This window comes from Oncorhynchus kisutch, linkage group LG27 (genome assembly GCF_002021735.2).
Source record: "Oncorhynchus kisutch isolate 150728-3 linkage group LG27, Okis_V2, whole genome shotgun sequence".
Lineage (NCBI taxonomy): Eukaryota > Metazoa > Chordata > Actinopteri > Salmoniformes > Salmonidae > Oncorhynchus > Oncorhynchus kisutch.
In genome coordinates, this window is record NC_034200.2 from 3802973 (window position 1) to 3822355 (window position 19383).

Sequence of the window (19383 nt, forward strand, 5' to 3'; positions counted from 1 at the left end):
TAGCATCAAATAGCCCCCACGATATGCAACTTTTCAGGGAAGTTAGAAACCAATGGACACAGGCAGTTAGGAAAGTAAATACTAGCCTTTTCAAAAAGAAATTCAAACAGCACAAACACCAAAAAGATCTGGGATACTGTAAACTACATGGAGAATATGAGCACCTCCTCCCAGCTGCCCACTGCACCGAGGCTAGGAAACACTGTCACCACCGATAAATTCACAATAATTGAGAATTTCAAAAGGCATTTTTCTACGTCTGGCCATGCTTTCCACCTGGCCACCCCTACCCAGGTCAACAGACCTGCAAGCTCCACAGCAACTTGCGGAAGCCTCCCCATTTCTCCTTCACCCAAATGTTCTGAAAGAGCTGCAAAATCTGGACCCCTACAAATCAGCAGAGCTAGACAATCTGGACCCTCTCTTTCTAAAATTATCAGCCGAAATTGTTGCAACCCCTAGTACTAGCCTTTTCAACCACTCTTTCGTATCGTCTGAGATCCCCAAAGATTGGAAAGCTACAGCGGTCATCCCCCTCTTCAAAGGGAGAGGCTCTCTAGACCCAAACTGCTACAGACCTATATCTATCCTACCCTGCCTTTCTAAGGTCTTCGAAAGCCACGTTAACAAACAGATCACCAACCATTTCGAATCCCACCGTACCTTCTCCGCTATGCAATCTGGTTTCCGAGCTGGTCATATCATAACCGCCAATGATGAGAGACAATACTGTGCAGCTGTATTCATCCATCTGACCAAGGCTTTCGACTCTGTCAATCACCACATTTTTATCGGCAGACTCAACAGCCGTGGTTTCTCAGATGACTGCCCCGCCTGGTTTACCAACTACTTCTCAGACAGAGTTCAGTGTGTCATATCGGAGGGTCTGTTGTCCGAACCTCTGGCAGTCTCTATGGGAGTGCCACAGGGTTCGATTCTCGGGCCGACTCTTTTCTCTGTATACATCAATGATGTTGCTCTTGCTGCTGGTGATTCTCTGATCCACCTCTACGCAGAAGACACCCTTCTGTATACTTCTGGCCCTTCTTTGGACACTGTGCTAACAAACCTCCAGACGAGCTTCAATGCCAAACAACTCTCCTTCCGTGGCCTCCAACTGCTCTTACAGTTTTTCTCAATTGCTAAAACACAATTTCTGAAACCTTGCTCCATTTCCTGAAAACATTAAACACAAAACCTCATCTTCAGGCACTATTTACATAACCTCTGACACACCTCTGACATTCGCCTCAAAACAGTTTTACCTGTGTTCAAAATCAAACACTGCTCTCAAATCATAAACAAAGTGATCAAAATTATATACTTTACCTTTATTTATTTAACCAGGCAAGTCAGTTAAGAACAAATTCTTATTTTCAATGACGGCCTAGGAACAGTGGGTTAACTGCCTGTTCAGGGGCAGAAGGACAGATTTGTACCTTGTCAGCTCGGGGGTTTGAACTTGCAACCTTCCGGTTACTAGTCCAACGCTCTAACCACTAGGCTACCCTGCCGCACTCTCAAGCAGTCAGTAAACAATACACCGAAAAATAGAAAACACATTGTTCAAAACATACAATTCTCAGGGAGAAGAACATAAAAAAATATTCATATTTTTCCATCATTGTCTTTTGATGAACGAAAACATGTTCTATCATAGTAGCTCAAAATTTATCAGAAATTACTACTCTGCTTTGCTCTTTGCAATTTTGTTTTTTGTTCTTCCTCCTCCTTGTACCCCTATTTTTACAGTACTGTACCCTGCATCTCACAAACTTGTCCTTTGTCTCTGTGATACTGTCATTCTTGTTCTTTGTTGATATGAACCTGCAACCAGTCAAAATCTATTGAGCAGTCAGTACTGTTAATAAATGGAAAGCACAATGTTCAGGGCCATACAATTTGTCCATTGTACAGTATACAGCCTACAATGCACTGTACTGCAGTATACAATACTAAAAGGGACAAAAACCAAAGGAGTAAACATGTGATCAATGTGCTTCTTCTTGTCTTTGGGCTGGGTCAGAGCACTTCGTTGACATCACAAGCAATATTGTCTCTCCTGAGGCAATGGGGGAAGAAGCCTCTTGTGTGCCGTATCCAGCCCTGACATGATTCCTCACCTATATCACCACAGGCTAAATCAATGGCTTTGCAGCAGATTTACTCTGGTGTAGGGTTGTCTATCATACACTTTCCATCTCCAAGAGGAGAAAAACTCCTCAATCGGATTCAGGAAAGGCGAGTATGGAGGGAGGTACAAGTTCATAAACTGCCCATTGATGTTAAACCATTCCCTTACCTGAGCAGCTCGGTGGAAACTGACATTGTCCCACACTATCACATAGGTGGGAATGGGATTCTCATTTAGCTCTTGACCCTGCTGCTCTTGAACCTGCTGCTCAAATAAAATATCTCTTAGATTGGAAATACATCTTAGAAGATGCTGGGTGATATATGGCCCGAGTGTAACATGGTGATGTAGAACACCATGGTTGCTGATAGCAGCACAGATTGTAACATTGCCACCTCGTTGACAAGGGACTTCAACAATGGCCCGCTGTCCAATCATGTTTCGGCCTCTCCTTCTCCTCTTTGTTAGATTGAAGCCTGCTTCATCGACAAAGATGAACTCATGGGGTCTGTCCAAGGATTCCAAGTCAAATATTGTCTGTGTAGAAATACAATATACTGTATGTAGGATTTTGTAAGTCGTACAGAGACAGTGCTATACTGTAGAGTACAATTAGGCTTCTGATTCACATACATTGTATGTACTGAAGAGTAATGTCATTCACATAGTATGTGTTAGTACTGTAGACAATCTGGATTACAGTAAATGTTTCTGAATGTACACTTACTTGTACATACTGAGCTCGCAGTTCTTTCACCCTTGGTGAGTTGTGCTCAAAAGGTACTCTGTATACTTGTTTCATTCGCATTCTGTTACGATGGAGGACACGGTCAATTGTGGAAATGCTCACACTGTCAATTCCCTGGAAGTGTGTGTTGTCTTGTATCACTCGTTCCTGGATTTCTCTGAGTCGTATTGCATTATCTTGAAGGACCATTCCAACTATAACGGCCTCTTGCTCCCGAGTGAATATAGCTGTCCTTCCACCTGCATGTGGCAGCCTTGCAATTCTACAAAAAGTAGTTGGGCAGTTGCAAAATATATTCATGCAGTACAATACATACAGTGATTCACTTTACACACGTCTATTGAAACAGCTGCATATAGTGTAGTACAGTAAATTTGCAATTACAAAAATACAGTAGTATCCTGTACCTGTTCTCTTCTCTGAATGTCCTTACTGTGGTGGACACAGAAAATCGGCTCAAATTGGGTTGCACTCTTAAGTCCTGCTTCCCTCATTGTCAGTCCATGGACAAGAACATGGTCTATAACTGTTGCTCGAATTTCATCAGATATTTCCACTCTTTGTCTTCCTCTTTGTCCTCCTCTTCGTCTTTCTTGCCCTCCTCCTCCTCGTCGCCCACCTCGCATACGCACTCGTCCTCATCCTCTCACATTGTTTCTTCTATCCATTCTCAGACTTTCTCCTTCCCACCTTCAACATCCTGTTTGCTCTCTGAACTGGCTTATATTGGTTGTGTCGCATCATTTGAAACAGGTTAAATCAATTTTGAGTGGTTGTCTTCAATCAATGACATGTCTTCTCTACTTGTATTTGATTTACCAGTATGGATGACATGGATGTGCATTAGAGTGCAGAATGTGTTTTGAGAATGAGAATGTGTTTAGAGTTTTGCTGAAAAGACTAAGTGAGATCTGCAAATGGTGTTTTACCATGTGAAATGGTTTAAGATATTGACAACAGACTCCATAATTAGCTAAATGAGTACAGGCAAATGAGAACTTTGTTCAGCCAATGGGTTTTAGTGTTTTAGCAATTGAGAAAAACTGTGAATGCAAGTCAAATTAAATCAACCGATCGCTGCCCATACCTGCCCACCCGTCCAGCATCACTACTCTGGACGGTTCGGACTTAGAATATGTGGACAACTACAAATACCTAGGTGTCTGGTTAGACTGTAAACTCTCCTTCCAGACTCACATTAAGCATATCCAATCCAAAATTAAATCTAGAATCTGCTTCCTATTTCGCAACAAAGCATCCTTCACTCATGCTGCCAAACACCCTCGTAAAACTGACTATCCTACCGATCCGATTGACTTCGGCGATGTCATTTACAAAATAGCCTCCAACACGCTACTTAGCAAATTGGATGCAGTCTATCACAGTGCCATCCGTTTTGTTATCAAAGCCTCATATACAACCCACCACTGCGACCTGTATGCTCTCGTTGGCTGGCTCTCGCTTCATATTTGTCGCCAAACCTACTGGCTCCAGATCATCTATAAGTCTTTGCTAGGTAAAGCCCCACCTTATCTCAGCTCACTAGTCACCATAGCAGCACTCACCTGTAGCACGCACTCCAGCAGGTATATTTCACTGGTCACCCCCAAAGCTAAATCCTCCTTTGGCCGCCTTTCCTTCCAGTTCTCTGCTGCCAATGACTGGATTGAATTGCAAAAATCACTGAAGCTGGAGACTCATATCTCCCTCACTAACTTTAAGCACCAGCTGTCAGAGAAGCTCACAGATCACTGCAATTGTACATAGCCCATCTGTAAATAACCCATCCAACTACCTCATCCCCATACTGTTATTTATTTGTTTTGCTCCTCTGCACCCCAGTATCTCTACTTGCACATTCATCTCTACTTGCACATTAATCTTCTGCACATCTATCACGCCAGTGTTTAATTACTAAATTATAATTATCTCGCAACTGTGGCCTATTTATTGTCTTACCTCCCTTATCTTACCTCATTTGCACACACTGTATATATACTTTTTTCTATTGTGTTATTGACTGTATGTTTGTTTATTCCATGTGTAACTCTGTGTTGTTGTTTGTGTTCCTCATCTGTCTCTTTTACCTCGCCCCTGAGCTTCCTTCAATGATGCTTTGCTTTATCTTGGCCAGGTCGCAGTTGTAAATGAGAACTTGTTCTCAACTAGCCTACCTGGTTAAATAAAGGTACCTTTATTTAAAGTACCTCAGGAGTAAATCAGGAGTAAATGTTAATTGGCCTTTCATAGCCTTTCATAGCCGATCATTAAGAGGTCTAGACAGCAGATGCGGTAGAGAGGAGGAGAAGGTTGAAAACAGCAGGTCAGGGACAAGGTAGCACATCCGTTGAACAGGTCAGGGTTCCCTAGCCGCAGGAAGAACAGTTGAAACTGGAGCAGCAGCACGACCAGGTGGACTGGGGACAGCCAGGAGTCATCAGGCCAGATAGTCCTGAGGCATGGTCCTAGGGCTGGGAGAGAGAGAATTGGAGGGATCATACTTAAATTCACAAATGATACCAGATAAGACAGGAGAATTACACCAGATACAACAGACTGACCCTAGTCCCCCGGTACATAGACTATTGCAGCATAGATACTGGAAACTGAGACAGGGGTGAGTCGGGGGGACACTGTGGCCCCGTCCGACGATACCCACGGACAGGACCAACCAGGCAGGATATAACCCCACCCACTTTGCCAATGCACAGCCCCCACAACACTAGAGAGATATCAACAGACCACCAACGTAGTACCCTGAGACATGGCTGAGTATAGCCCACGAAGATCTCCTCGACCGCACAAGCCCGAGGTGGTACATAACCGGACAGGAAGATCACGTCTCCTAGGGACGGCATGGAAGAGCACTAGTAAGCCAGTGACTCAGTCCCCGTAATAGGGTCAGAGGCAGAGAATCCCAGTGGAGAGAGGGGTGCTGGACAGGCAGAGACGCAAGGGCAGTTCGTCGCTCCAGTGCCTTGCCATTCACCTTGGCACCCCTGGAGTATCACTCACCGGCTATCAGGCATTATATCTGTACCTGTCACTGTGCTGCAGAGAGCTGCCTGATATATGTACACCGAAACACACGCACGCACACACTGAAACGAGCGCAGACACGCACACACCTCGCTGGCTTCAGAGTCAGACAGCCGCCCACAACTCCTCATTTGTCCTCCCCCGTGTGTGCAGAAACACTAATAGCAATGAGGATGAATGAATACATAACCCTTAGTTATTAATGAGTCCTCGTAATGCACAATAATGAGTCCTGCCTATGCAGAAAAAGGAACAACGTGTGCTGAGAATGGAAATGCAGGATCCATGATTGTAGGTTTAGTGTTTCATTCACTCTCACAGGATCTTAACACCATTAATATGTGTCCTTGCAGGTCCTGAGAGGTACAATACTGGATGGAAGGTTGAAAGGGTATATAGAATAATCTTCTCTCCTTTTGATCCACCTCTCGCTCTTCTTTTCTCTGTCACTGTCCCTCTTTTCATCTCTCTTTCCCTCCCCTATCTCTTTCTCTCTTCCTTGCCTCCTTTATCTGTCTCCCATCTTCCACACACTTACCTCTCTCGCCTATCCCTCTCTCCTCCCTCCACCTCTCTCCTTTCTCCCTCTACTCTTAGACGTTGAGAGCTGTGAACATGGATGGAGGAAGTTCCATGGCCACTGCTACAGGTGCGTGTCAAAATAATACCTTTCTACAAACTTTGCATCTAAACATTCATCGCAAATCAAACAGTGTCATATACAGTGCCTTCGGAAAGTGTAGAGACCCCTTGACTTTTTCCACATTTTGTTATGTTACAGCCTTATTCTAAAATTGATTAAATATGATTTTTTCCTCAGCAATCTACACACAACACACCATAACTGATTTTTAGAAATGTTTGTCAATTTTATTTTAAAAACATACCTTATTTACATAAGTATTCAGACCTTATGCTATGAGACTCTAAATTGAGCTCAAGTGCATCCTGTTTCCATTGATCATCCTTGAGATGTTTCTACAACTTGATTGGAGTCCACCTGTGGTAAATTCACTTGATTGGACATGATTTGATGCACCAGTCTATATTAGGTCCCACAGTTGACAGTGGCAAAAAATCAGAGCAAAAACCAAGCCATGAGGTTGAAGAAATTGTCAGTAGAGCTCATCCCAAACCATCTCAATTTGGTTGAGGTTGGGTGATGGTGGAGGCCAGGTCATCTGATGCAGCACTCCATTACCCTCCTTCTTGGTCAAATAGCCCTTACACAGCCTGGAGGTGTGTTGGGTCATTGTCCTGTTGAAAAACAAAGGATAGTCCCACTAAGCCCAAACCAGATGGGATGGCGTATCGCTGCAGAATGCTGTGGTAGCCATGCTGGTTAAGTGTGACTTGAATTCTAAATAAATCACAGACAGTGTCACCAGCAAAGCACCCCCACACCATCACGCCTCCTCCTCCATGCTTTACGGTGGGAAATACACATGAGCAGATCATCCGTTCACCTACACCGCGTATCACAAAGACACAGCGGTTGGAACCAAATATCTCAAATTTGGACTCATAAGACCAAAGGACAGATATCCAACGGTCTAATGTCCATTGCTCGTGTTTCTTGGCCCAAGCAAGTCTCTTCTTATTGGTGTCCTTTAGTAGTGGTTTCTTTGCAGCATTTCGACCATGAAGGCCTGATTCACACAGTCTAATCTGAACAGGTTGATGTTGAGATGTGTCAGTTACTCTGTGAAGCATTTATTTGGGCTGCAATCTGAGGTGCAGTTAACTGTAATGAACTTATCCTCTGTAGCAGAGGTAACTCTGGGTCTTCCTTTCCTGTGGTGGTCCTCGTGAGACAGTGCATTCATCATAGCGATTAATGGTTTTGGCAACTGCACTTGAAGAAACTTTCAAAGTTTTTTAAATTTCCGTATTGACTGACCTTCATGTCTGAAAATAATGATGGACGGTCATTTCTCTTTGCTTATTTGAGCTGTTCTTGCCATACTATGGACTTGGTCTTTTAACAAATAAGGCTATCTTCTGTGTACCCCCGCTACCTAGTCACAACCCAACTGATTGGCTCTAACGCATTAAGAAGGAAATAAATTCCACAAATGAACTTTTAACAAGGCACACCTGTTCATTTAAATGCATTTCAGGTGACTACCTCCATGAAGCTATTTGAGAGAATGCCAAGAGTGTGCAAAGCTGTCATCAAGGAAAAATGTGGCTATTTGAAGAACCTCAAATATAAAATATATTTCAATTTGTTTAACACATTTTTGGTTACTACATGATTCCAAATGTGTTATTTCATAGTTTATGTCTTCACTACTATTCTACAATGTAAAAAATTGTCCAAATAAATAAAAACCCTGGAATGAGAACGTTATTCCAAAACCTTTGGCTGGTAGTGTACATTTGCAAAAATGTTTTAAAAAAATGTTTTTGCTTTGTCATTATGACGATTTAGAATAAGGCGATAACGTAACAAAATGTTGGAAAAAGTCAAGGGGTCTGAGTACTTTCTGAATGCCCTGTACAGATGTTACAACAGGGTGTAAACAGTGCTATGAAATACCTCTCAACATAATAACAATAATATCTCCTATGTTATTCTACTGAAATGACATCTACCTGTTTCTCCACTTCAGGTACTTCTCTCACCGAAACACCTGGGAGGATGCAGAGAAGGACTGCAGAGTGCACAGCTCCCATCTTAGTAGTATCACTTCAATCACAGAGCAGGAGTTCATCAATGGGCTGGGCCATGATAACGCCTGGATTGGCCTGAATGATCGCACCGTAGAGGAGGACTTCCAATGGACTGATGTCAATGACCTGGTGAGATTCCATATTCCTCTCTGTCAATAATATGTCATATTGTGCTCAGTTTGTGAATATATGTGATTTATACCTGTACTTGATCCTCACAGTTGGAATAATATGTGTAAAGTGTAACTACAGATGTATAACTGGGTGATTATTAGTTTATAACAGACTTAAAGCCAATTTAGCATGACTACAGTATAATAGAAAATGATTACAATGTAACATAATTGTGTGGTATTGTGTAGGTATATGAGAACTGGCGAGAGAGCCAGCCTGATAACTTCTTCGCGGGCGGAGAGGATTGTGTGGTGACCATCGCCCATGAGGACGGCAAGTGGAACGATGTGCCCTGCAACTATAACCTGCCCTACGTCTGCAAGAAAGGCACAGGTAAAACAACAATGATGCATTTACATGGCAATAACGTCCTCCGTAAGGGTTTTAGAAACTGCGGGATCCTATTAGACTGGGCTGTGCCTAGAAACAGGATGTTATGTTCATTTGGCTTTAGTTGAGTCATCACGGCAAATAACGATTTTGGAAATACTGCTTCATATTACGTTCCACAGCCTTCATTTTCCTCTACAAAACCTTGTATCCCCTGGTGACTGTTCTGTTTTGTCAATAGAATGTCTGGCAGTGAAATGCACAAACTTCACATCAGCCCTGAGTGTAAGAGCATAATGACAGTTTTATCAACGGAAAATGCCAGAAGAAATATGGCCCTTAGATAAATGTGTCAATCTAGAATTTAGTTCAACAGGTTATTATTGACTAGCATCAGACATAGTGTCATGCATCATTTTTTGTTTGCCTTATCGACAGACAGAAGATAGTGCTATTTCCAAACCACTGAAATTCCCCTAGAAACAACCCTATTAATACGCGGGCTGCCAAACCTCAATAGGCAGCAGTGTGACAAGCAGCTTTTAAGGGCTTGATTCAATCAGATCTGCTTTAGCCAACATCAACATAGCGGTTGTTTTGGCGGTGTTGGAGGGGGAACTGCGTTAGAGCTGTCAAATCATGCTGGAAACCCGAGACCCAGTACAAATCGCATACCGCCCCAACAGATCCACAGAGTCGCTATCTCAAATCGCACTCCACACTGCCCTTTCCCACCTGGACAAAGGGAACACCTATGTGTGAATGCTGTTCATTGACTAGAGCTCAGCGTTCAACACCATAGTGCCCACAAACCTCATCACTAAGCTAAAGACCCTGGGACTAAACATCTCCCTCTGCAACTGGATCCTGAACATCATGACAGGCTGCCCCCAGGTGGTAAGGGTAGGCAACAACACATCTGCCAAGCTGATCCTCAACACTGGGGCCCCTCAGGGGTGCGTGCTTAGTCTCCTCCTGTACGCCCTGTTCAGGAGAACAGAAACCTGGCAGGACAACAACCTCTCCCTCAACGTGAGCAAGACAAAGGAGCTGATCGTGGACTATAGGAAAAGGAGGGCCGGACAGACCCCCATTAACATCGACGGGGCTCAAATTGAGTGGGTCGATAGTTTCAAGTTCGTTGGTTTCCAACGAACTATCATGGTCCAAACACACCAAGACAGTTGTGAAGAGGGCACGACAGCTTTTCCCCTCAGGAGACTGAAAAGATTTGGCATGGATCCTCAGATCCTCAAAAGGTTTTACAGCTGCACCAGTACATCACTGGGCCCCAGCTTCCTGACATCCAGGACCTATATACTAGGCGATGTCAGAGGAAGGCCCAAAAAATTGTCAAAAACTCCAGACACCAAAGTCATAGACTGTTTTCTCTGCTACCGCATGGCAAGCAGTAACGGAGTGCCAAGTCTAGGACCAAAAGACTCCTTAACATCTTCTACCCCCAAGCCATTAGACTGCTGAACAGTTAATCAAATGGCCACCCGGACTATTTACATTGACCCCCCCCCCCCCCCCCCCCCTTTGTTTTTACACTGCTGCTACTCACTGTTAATTATCTATGCATAGTCACTTTACAAATGACCTCGACTAACCTGTACCCCCGCACATTGACTGTACCCCCTGTATATAGCCTCATTATTGTTATGTCATTTTCTTGTTACTTTTTCGATTTTTTGGGGTTTGCTTGTTGTTGTTTTTTTCACCATGTTTATTTAGTAAATCATTTCTTAACTCTATTTCTTGAACTGCACTGTTGGTTAAGGGCTTGTAAGTAAGCATTTCACGGTAAGGTCTACACTTGTTGTATTCGGCGCATCTGACAAGTAAAATTTGATTTGAAATCCCAAGTGTCTCCCGGCATTACACCTAAAGCGGACATTGCCATTGGCTGCATTACACCTAAAGCGGACATTGCCATTGGCTGCATTACACCTAAAGCGGACATTGTCATTGGCTGCATTACACCTAAAGCGGACATTGCCATTGGCTGCATTACACCTAAAGCGGACATTGCCATTGCTGCACGGAGTCACATTAACAGAAATCCCATGCAGCCTTCTTTACAAATTCAAACACTGGAATATGAGATGTAATCTACACCTAGATAAGGCTGATAGAAATCCTTATTATTTCATACAATTATTTTTCAATTTGAGTGTAATTATTTCTACAGTATATAGCCTACACTTTCTCGTTCTGAACCTCTATCTGGAGTGGGGCAGGTGTGGCTTCGTGACAATGACCTGCTCACCTATTTGACGGCTACAACGCAGTTCCACGTCCAACACCGCCGAAACATCTGCTATGCAGGTGTCTGCTATCGCTAGTTAACACTTGAACAGATTGAATCTAGGCCTAAATGTGGGAAAAGATGCTTGTGTATGAAGCTCAAAACAAACAGATAACACAGAAGTCTGAATTGCATGTTTTTTTTTTAACTCCTAGTTGATCTAAACAGAAAACTCCATCTCTCTCTGTTGCCATTTTATCTCACCCTACGGATAATTACTTGGGCTACAAAGCCACCATTTGCCATCTTGTATAAAGCTGGCATTAAATTACCAGTGACTGTTTTGCCCTCAGATCTGCCCCCGAAGTCCCGAAATGCATCTCTTTGTTACCCTGATGTAATTGTGACACTGTGGAATGAGAACAGGAGCAAGGATATATGAGATAGCTGGAAGCCTAGCTCCTTGAATACAGAGCGTGGAAGAGCGAGACAGAGAGAGAGAGAGAGAGGCAGAGCAGAGAGAGAGGCAGAGAGCAAGAGAGAGGGAGAGAGAAATAGATGGAGAGGCAGAGTGAGAGAGAGGCAGAGAGTGAGAGAGAAATAGATGGAGGCAGAGTGAGAGAGAGGCAGAGAGGGAGAGAGAAATAGATGGAGGCAGAGTGAGAGAGAGGCAGAGAGGGAGAGAGAAATAGATGGAGGCAGAGTGAGAGAGAGGCAGAGAGGGAGAGAAATAGATGGAGAGGCAGAGCAGAGAGAGAGGGAGAGAGAAATAGATGGAGTGGCAGAGTGAGAGAGAGGCAGAGAGTGAGAGAGAAATAGATGGAGGCAGAGTGAGAGAGAGGCAGAGAGGGAGAGAGAAATAGATGGAGAGGCAGAGCAGAGAGAGAGGGAGAGAGAAATAGATGGAGGCAGAGTGAGAGAGAGGCAGAGAGGGAGAGAGAAATAGATGGAGAGGCAGAGCAGAGAGAGAGGGAGAGAGAAATAGATGGAGAGGCAGAGTGAGAAAGAGGGAGGGGAGAATATGGGAGCTGTCTTGGCTCTCTGTTACTTGACACTGCTCCATAACAACCCAGTTTCCACCTTTTGGTCAGCACTCAATCTCGCCAACTGTCTTCAGGTGGGATTCAGTAGCAATAGCGCAACCTAGGGAGAGAAGACAGGAACTGCAAGCAAGATACCATACAGAAACATGTAGGATCTTAATTTGAGCCAGTTAACAACAGCAGGAAAATAATCCTGCATCAACAGGAATGTGAATTATTATGTGTTTTATAATTAATGGAAATGTTTTAGGGGTTGATGCATTTTTCAAAGTGGAAATTGCAAACTTCAGAAGCATTTTCCTGCAAAATGTATCCTGCAACAGGGTCATCAAATTAAGATCCTCAAATCAAAATGTATTTGTCGCATACACATGGTTAGCAGATGTTAATGCGAGTGTAGCGAAATGCTTGTGCTTCTAGTTCCGACAATGCAGTAATAACCAACAAGTAATCTAACTAACAATTCCAAAACTACTGTCTTATACACAGTGTAAGGGGATAAAGAATATGTACATAAGGATATATGAATGAGTGATGGTACAGAGCAGCATAGGCAAGATACAGTAGATGGTATCGAGTACAGTATATACATATGAGATGAGTATGTAAACAAAGTGGCATAGTTAAAGTGGCTAGTGATACATGTATTACATAAGGATACAGTCGATGATATAGAGTACAATATATACATATGCATATGAGATGAATAATGTAGGGTAAGTAACATTATATAAGGTAGCATTGTTTAAAGTGGCTAGTGATATATTTACATCATTTCCCATCAATTCCCATTATTAAAGTGGCTGGAGTTGAGTCAGTGTCAGTGTGTTGGCAGCAGCCACTCAATGTTAGTGGTGGCTGTTTAACAGTCTGATGGCCTTGAGATAGAAACTGTTTTTCAGTCTCTCGGTCCCAGCTTTGATGCACCTGTACTGACCTCGCCTTCTGGATGATAGCGGGGTGAACAGGCAGTGGCTCGGGTGGTTGATGTCCTTGATGATCTTTATGGCCTTCCTGTAACATCGGGTGGTGTAGGTGTCCTGGAGGGCAGGTAGTTTGCCCCCGGTGATGCGTTGTGCAGACCTCACTACCCTCTGGAGAGCCTTACGGTTGAGGGCGGAGCAGTTGCCGTACCAGGCGGTGATACAGCCCGCCAGGATGCTCTCGATTGTGCATCTGTAGAAGTTTGTGAGTGCTTTTGGTGACAAGCCAAATTTCTTCAGCCTCCTGAGGTTGAAGAGGCGCTGCTGCGCCTTCTTCACGATGCTGTCTGTGTGAGTGGACCAATTCAGTTTGTCTGTGATGTGTATGCCGAGGAACTTAAAACTTGCTACCCTCTCCACTACTGTTCCATCGATGTGGATGGGGGGGTGTTCCCTCTGCTGTTTCCTGAAGTCCACAATCATCTCCTTAGTTTTGTTGACGTTGAGTGTGAGGTTATTTTCCTGACACCACACTTCGAGGGCCCTCACCTCCTCCCTGTAGGCCGTCTCGTCATTGTTGGTAATCAAGCCTACCACTGTTGTGTCGTCCGCAAACTTGATGATTGAGTTGGAGGCGTGCGTGGCCACGCAGTCGTGGGTGAACAGGGAGTACAGGAGAGGGCTCAGAACGCACCCTTGTGGGGCCCCAGTGTTGAGGATCAGCGGGGAGTAGATGTTGTTGCCTACCCTCACCACCTGGGGGCGGCCCGTCAGGAAGTCCAGTACCCAGTTGCACAGGGCGGGGTCTCGAGCTTGATGACGAGCTTGGAGGGTACTATGGTGTTGAATGCCGAGCTGTAGTCAATGAACAGCATTCTCACATAGGTATTCCTCTTGTCCAGATGGGTTAGGGCAGTGTGCCCTAACCCAGCAGTGTGCAGTGTGGTTGAGACATCTGTAGCTACATACAGTATCTTGTGCTTTGTTGCTCAACACAGACTTTTTTGTTATTGTCGGCCCGTCTGACAGTGCTGTGTGGAACCCCACCCGCCGTGGAGAACGCCCATCTGATTGGCCGTCGGCGGTCCCACTATGACATACATGCTGTTGTGCGTTACCAGTGTACTGAAGGTTTCTACCAGCGCCACATCCCCACTGCGCGTTGCCGGGCCAACGGCATCTGGGACCGGCCCAAGATCATCTGCACAAAGTGTGAGTAACAAGCACCAGATTTTGTTCTGAAAAAAACCAACACATTTGTTGTGTTATGCAACCTTTTTTGGATAACAAACCTTTATTCACCCAGGTCAGCCATAAACATGTGTGTATTCCCTCTAATAAGAGCTCAATAAGAAACAGAATGGTAAATGTTGTCACTGCACCCTCTGTGTTCCCCTCCGTCAGCTCAGCGATCCCACCGGTACCGCCGCAACCACCACCACGGCCAGCGCCGGGAGCGCAGGAACCACAGGAGACATGGAGGAGAGGCACACAGGGAGAGGGAAGATGATGCACACAGCCCCTACTGAACCAAATACTACACTTCCCATAATGCCCTGTGCCGGACCCCTGACAATAGTTGCCGTTTATTTTTTCCTGACCTTTTTCAGTCTGTCTCTTTGGGTTAAAACCTCACTTGAGATACTGTATGTGTGCAAAACTTTTATTCAAATGACCTATTGACATCAGTGCAAAAAAAGTGAATTGTTCACACGTACATATCTAAAGTTAGGATTTAGTTCCTTTGTTGTTGATTTTGTTTACCCCAGGTCCATTACAACAGTAATACTTGTTCTCTCGCTAACACGGTCGCTAATATCTAAGAAACAGCAAATCCTTGGCATGTGTATGGATAACCTATTCTCACTGTCTAAACATAGACAGTGACGTGTGTGTGTGTGTGTGTGTGTGTCAGGGTGTCTATGCTATGCGAGTGTATGTGTTCTGCAAAGTTTGAAGCTTGTTCTACATCTCAGAACTCATTTTAGTATTCTGTTTATAAAGCACAAATGTAATTAATGCAGGTGAGCTAATTAGCTTTCAGTCTCAAATATCCCAGAGCTTTTGTATGTATACTGTACTTGGTCTGTTTCTTTAGGACTCCTGAATAGCAGGTCTGTTTTATTATTCAACTTACATGCCATTTTTAATATTTGCTATCTCTTCATGTAATGTTACTATTTATTATGAACTCTTCGCAAGTTAATATACAGTATGTTGATTTGTTTTGACATAATCCAACGAGGCAATGTAATACCTTTTTGTTGTATATACCATTCTTACAATCAAAAGTAATGAAGGTAGCCTGTCTCTGTACTGTAAATACTGTGGTGTTTTGTTTGTTTGTTATTGACTGGTATCTGATTGATACCTGAGCCTTGTCATGACCCAGTCATGTACCGGTCATGTACCAGTCATGACCCAGCCATGTACCAAACATGTACCACCCATGTACCAGCCATGTGCCGATCATGTACCCACCATGTACCGGTTATGTCCCCATCATGTGCCCGTCACGACCCGGTCATGTACCCGCCATGTGCCTGTTACGTACCATTCATGTACCGTGCATGTACCATTTGATGTACCGGTTATGTGCCGGTTATGGTCCGGTCATGTACCTGTTATGTACCTGTTATGTGTCGGTCTTGTGTCTGTCATGTACCAGTCATGTACCGGTCATGGCCCGGCCATGTACCATCATGTACCTGTCATGTACCGGTCATGTACTCCGTATCGCCCTCTCAAATAACAACTAAAACACACCCATTGATCTAGATGTACCCGTCGTGTACCAGTCATGTACCAGTCATGACCCTGCCATGTGCTAGTCATGACCCGGCCATGTACCCGTCATGTGCCAGTTATGTACCGGCCATGTACCTGTCATGTACCATTTATGTACCGGTTATGCGCCGGTCATGGTCCGGCCATGTACCAGTCACGTACCTGTTATGTACCTGTTATGTGTCAGCCATGTGCCTGTCATGTACCAGTCATGTACCGTCCATGGTCCGGCCATGTACCGATCATGTACCTGTCATGTACCAGTCATGTACTCCGTATCGCCCTCTCAAATAACAACTAAAACACACCCATTGATCTAGATGGAATAGGATAAGTTATCTGCTCGGTGGTCAATAGTCCCAATCTTTGCCCGGCTCCAATATGTGAGGGGCAGGATGCCATGATTCATGATGCATATGGTTCTTCTGATATTTGATTGGGCGTAATCCTTTTTGTTGGTGTTATGACTTCCTGTCCTGCTGTTGTGTTCCATTCTTAATAAAGCTGCAGAAACGTAATGAACGACGACAATGTATCTGGTCAGTTTTGTGATTAAGCTGGGCTCTAACGCTGTTATTTCTGAGTTTTCTTTCTGTTTCTCGACCACATCATTTCTATACCTCAAACACAGATTGAGAGTGGTTTGTGTCTAACCCTATATGCCTCCTATAGCCAAAGAATGAACCCAGCTGAAAGTCTTTGTATGTCTGTGACCTCTATTTACTTCATTCTCTACCCAGAGAAAGAGGACATTCTGGCCAATAGTTTCATCCTGTTGGGATCAAAGAAGCAGTTTTCTTCTCTCTCTGGTCTCTATTGAAAAGATTGGAGGGAAAGTACATCTAAAATAATGGACCCAATAGATGAAAATAAATCTAAAACGGGGATCTTCAACCTTTTCTTTGGCCAGGGACCACCTCCCAGGTAAACCGGTGATCCAAGCACCCCCAGCATATGGGGGGGAAAATATGTGTCTTGTCTTATTAGGTGAATGATAATGGCAAGGGGAAGTAATCAACATTTTAAAATGAATAGGTTTGGTAGATAGTTGCATTATTGTGATCTCCCCACATTATCATTGAACGAGGGAGTGTAAACTCCAACATAGTAGTCTATTAGCTAGAAAGGTCATTCTAAACATTTTCATAAAAAACAGCTGTTTAGCTGGTTAAACAAAGACTAGCCATGTGCTGGAAAAAATGTACAGTACCAGTCAAAAGTTTGGACACACCTACTCATTCAAGGGTTTTTCTTTATTTTACTATTTCTACATTATAGGATAATAGTGAAAACATCAAATTATTAAATAACACATATGTATCATGTAGTAACCAAAAAAGTGTTGAATAAATTGAAATATATTTTATGTTTGAGAATCTTCAAAGTAGCCACCCTTTGCCTTTGACAGCTTTACACACTCTTTCCATTCTCTCAACCAGCGTCATGAGGTAGTCACCTGGAATGCATTTCAATTCAACAGGTGTGCCTTCGTTTTTTGTGTCTTTACATTTTCTCGTGGTATCCAATTGTTTAGTAGCTACAATCTTGTCTCATCGCTACAACTCCCGTACGGGCTCGGGAGAGACGAAGGTTGAGAGTCATGCGACCTCCGATACACAACCCAACCAAGCCGCACTGCTTCTTAACACAGCGCCATCCAACCCGGAAGCCAGCCTCACCAATGTGTCAGAGGAAACACCGTGCACCTGGCAACCTTGGTTAGCGTGCACTGCGCCCGGCCCGCCATAGGAGTCACTGGTGCGCGATGAGGCGCACCAGCGGCCAAACCCTCCCTTACCCGGACGACGCTAGGCCTATTGTGCATCGCCCCACGGACCTCCCGGTCGCGGCTGGTTACGGCAGAGCCTGGGCGCGAACCCAGAGTCTCCGGTGGCACAGCTGGCACTGCAGTACAGTGCCCTTAACCACTGCACCACCCGTGAGGCTCAACAGGTGTGCCTTCTTAAAAGTTCAGTTGTGGATTTTCTTTACTTCTTAATGCGTTAGAGCCAATCAGTTTTAATGTGACAAGGTAGGGGTGGTATACAGAAGACCAAGTCCATATTATGGAAAGAACAGCTCAAATAAGCAAAGAGAAACGACAGTCCATCATTACTTTAAAACATGAAGGTCAGTCAATCCGGAAGATTTCACCAACTTTGAAAGTTCTTCAAGTGCAGTTGCAAAAAACATCAAGCGTCACGATGAAACTGGCTCTCATGATGAAAGGAAGACTCCGAGTTCATTAGATTTACCAGCCTCAGAAATTGCAGCCCAAATAAATGCTTCATAGAGTTCAAGTTACAGACGCATCTCAACATCAACTGTTCAGAGGAGACTGTGTGAATCAGGCCTTCATGGTCGAATTGCTACAAAGAAACCACTACTAAAGGACACCAATAAGAAGGAGAGACTTGCTTGGGCCAAGAAACACGAGCAAAGGACATTAGACCGGTCAAAATCTATCCTTTGGTCAAATCCAAATTTGAGATTTTTGGTTCCAACCACCGTGTCTTTGTGAGATGCAGAGTAGGTGAACGGATGATCTCCACATGAGTGGTTCCCACCGTGAAGCATGGAAGAGGTGTGATGGTGTGGGGGTACTTTGCTGGTGACACTGTCAGTACTGTCAGTGATTTATTTAGGCACACTTAACCAGCATGGCTGCCACAGCATTCTGCAGCAATACGCCATCCCATCTGTGGGACAATCATTTGTTTTTCAACAGGACAATGACCTAAAACACCTCCAGACTGTGAAAGGGCTATTTGAGTGACGGAGTGCTGCATCAGACGACCTGGCCTCCACAATCACCCAACCTCAACCCAGTTGAGATGGTTTGGGATGAATTGGACCACAGAGTGAATGAAAAGCAGCCAACAAGTGCTCAGCATATGTGGAAACTTCAAGAATCTGATCCACAACCAGGTTGGTATGTCATTATCATGTTATTACATATACCTGATCCACAACCAGGTTGGTATGTCATTATCTTGTTATTACATGGACCTGATCCACAACCAGACTGGTATGTCATTATCATGTTATTACTTGGACCTGATCCACAACCAGGCTGGTATGTCATTTTCATGTTATTACATGGACCTGATCCACAACCAGGCTGGTATGTCATTATCATGTTATTACATGGACCTGATCCACAACCAGGCTGGTATGTCATTATCATGTTATTACATTGACCTGATCCACAACCAGGCTGGTATGTCATTATCATGTTATTACATGGACCTGATCCACAACCTGGCAGGTATGTCATT

At 44.1% G+C, this 19383-nt stretch overlaps 1 protein-coding gene across 3 annotated transcripts in view; it reads left to right on the forward strand.

Annotated features, from left to right (window-relative positions):
- LOC109871611 (neurocan core protein) overlaps positions 1-16633 on the forward strand; it is an 80672-nt gene extending 64039 nt beyond the window's left edge. For 2 of the 3 annotated variants that reach the window (XM_031807268.1, XM_031807270.1), the window contains 5 exons: positions 6519-6570; positions 8537-8726; positions 8960-9104; positions 14348-14530; positions 14723-16633. In XM_031807268.1, coding sequence (XP_031663128.1) covers positions 6519-6570; positions 8537-8726; positions 8960-9104; positions 14348-14530; positions 14723-14847 — 695 coding nt within the window. In that variant the 3' untranslated portion in view covers positions 14848-16633. The remainder of the gene's footprint in view (positions 1-6518; positions 6571-8536; positions 8727-8959; positions 9105-14347; positions 14531-14722) is intronic. The other variant, XM_031807269.1, reaches the window with a different exon arrangement.
- Positions 16634-19383: the final 2750 nt, after the last annotated feature.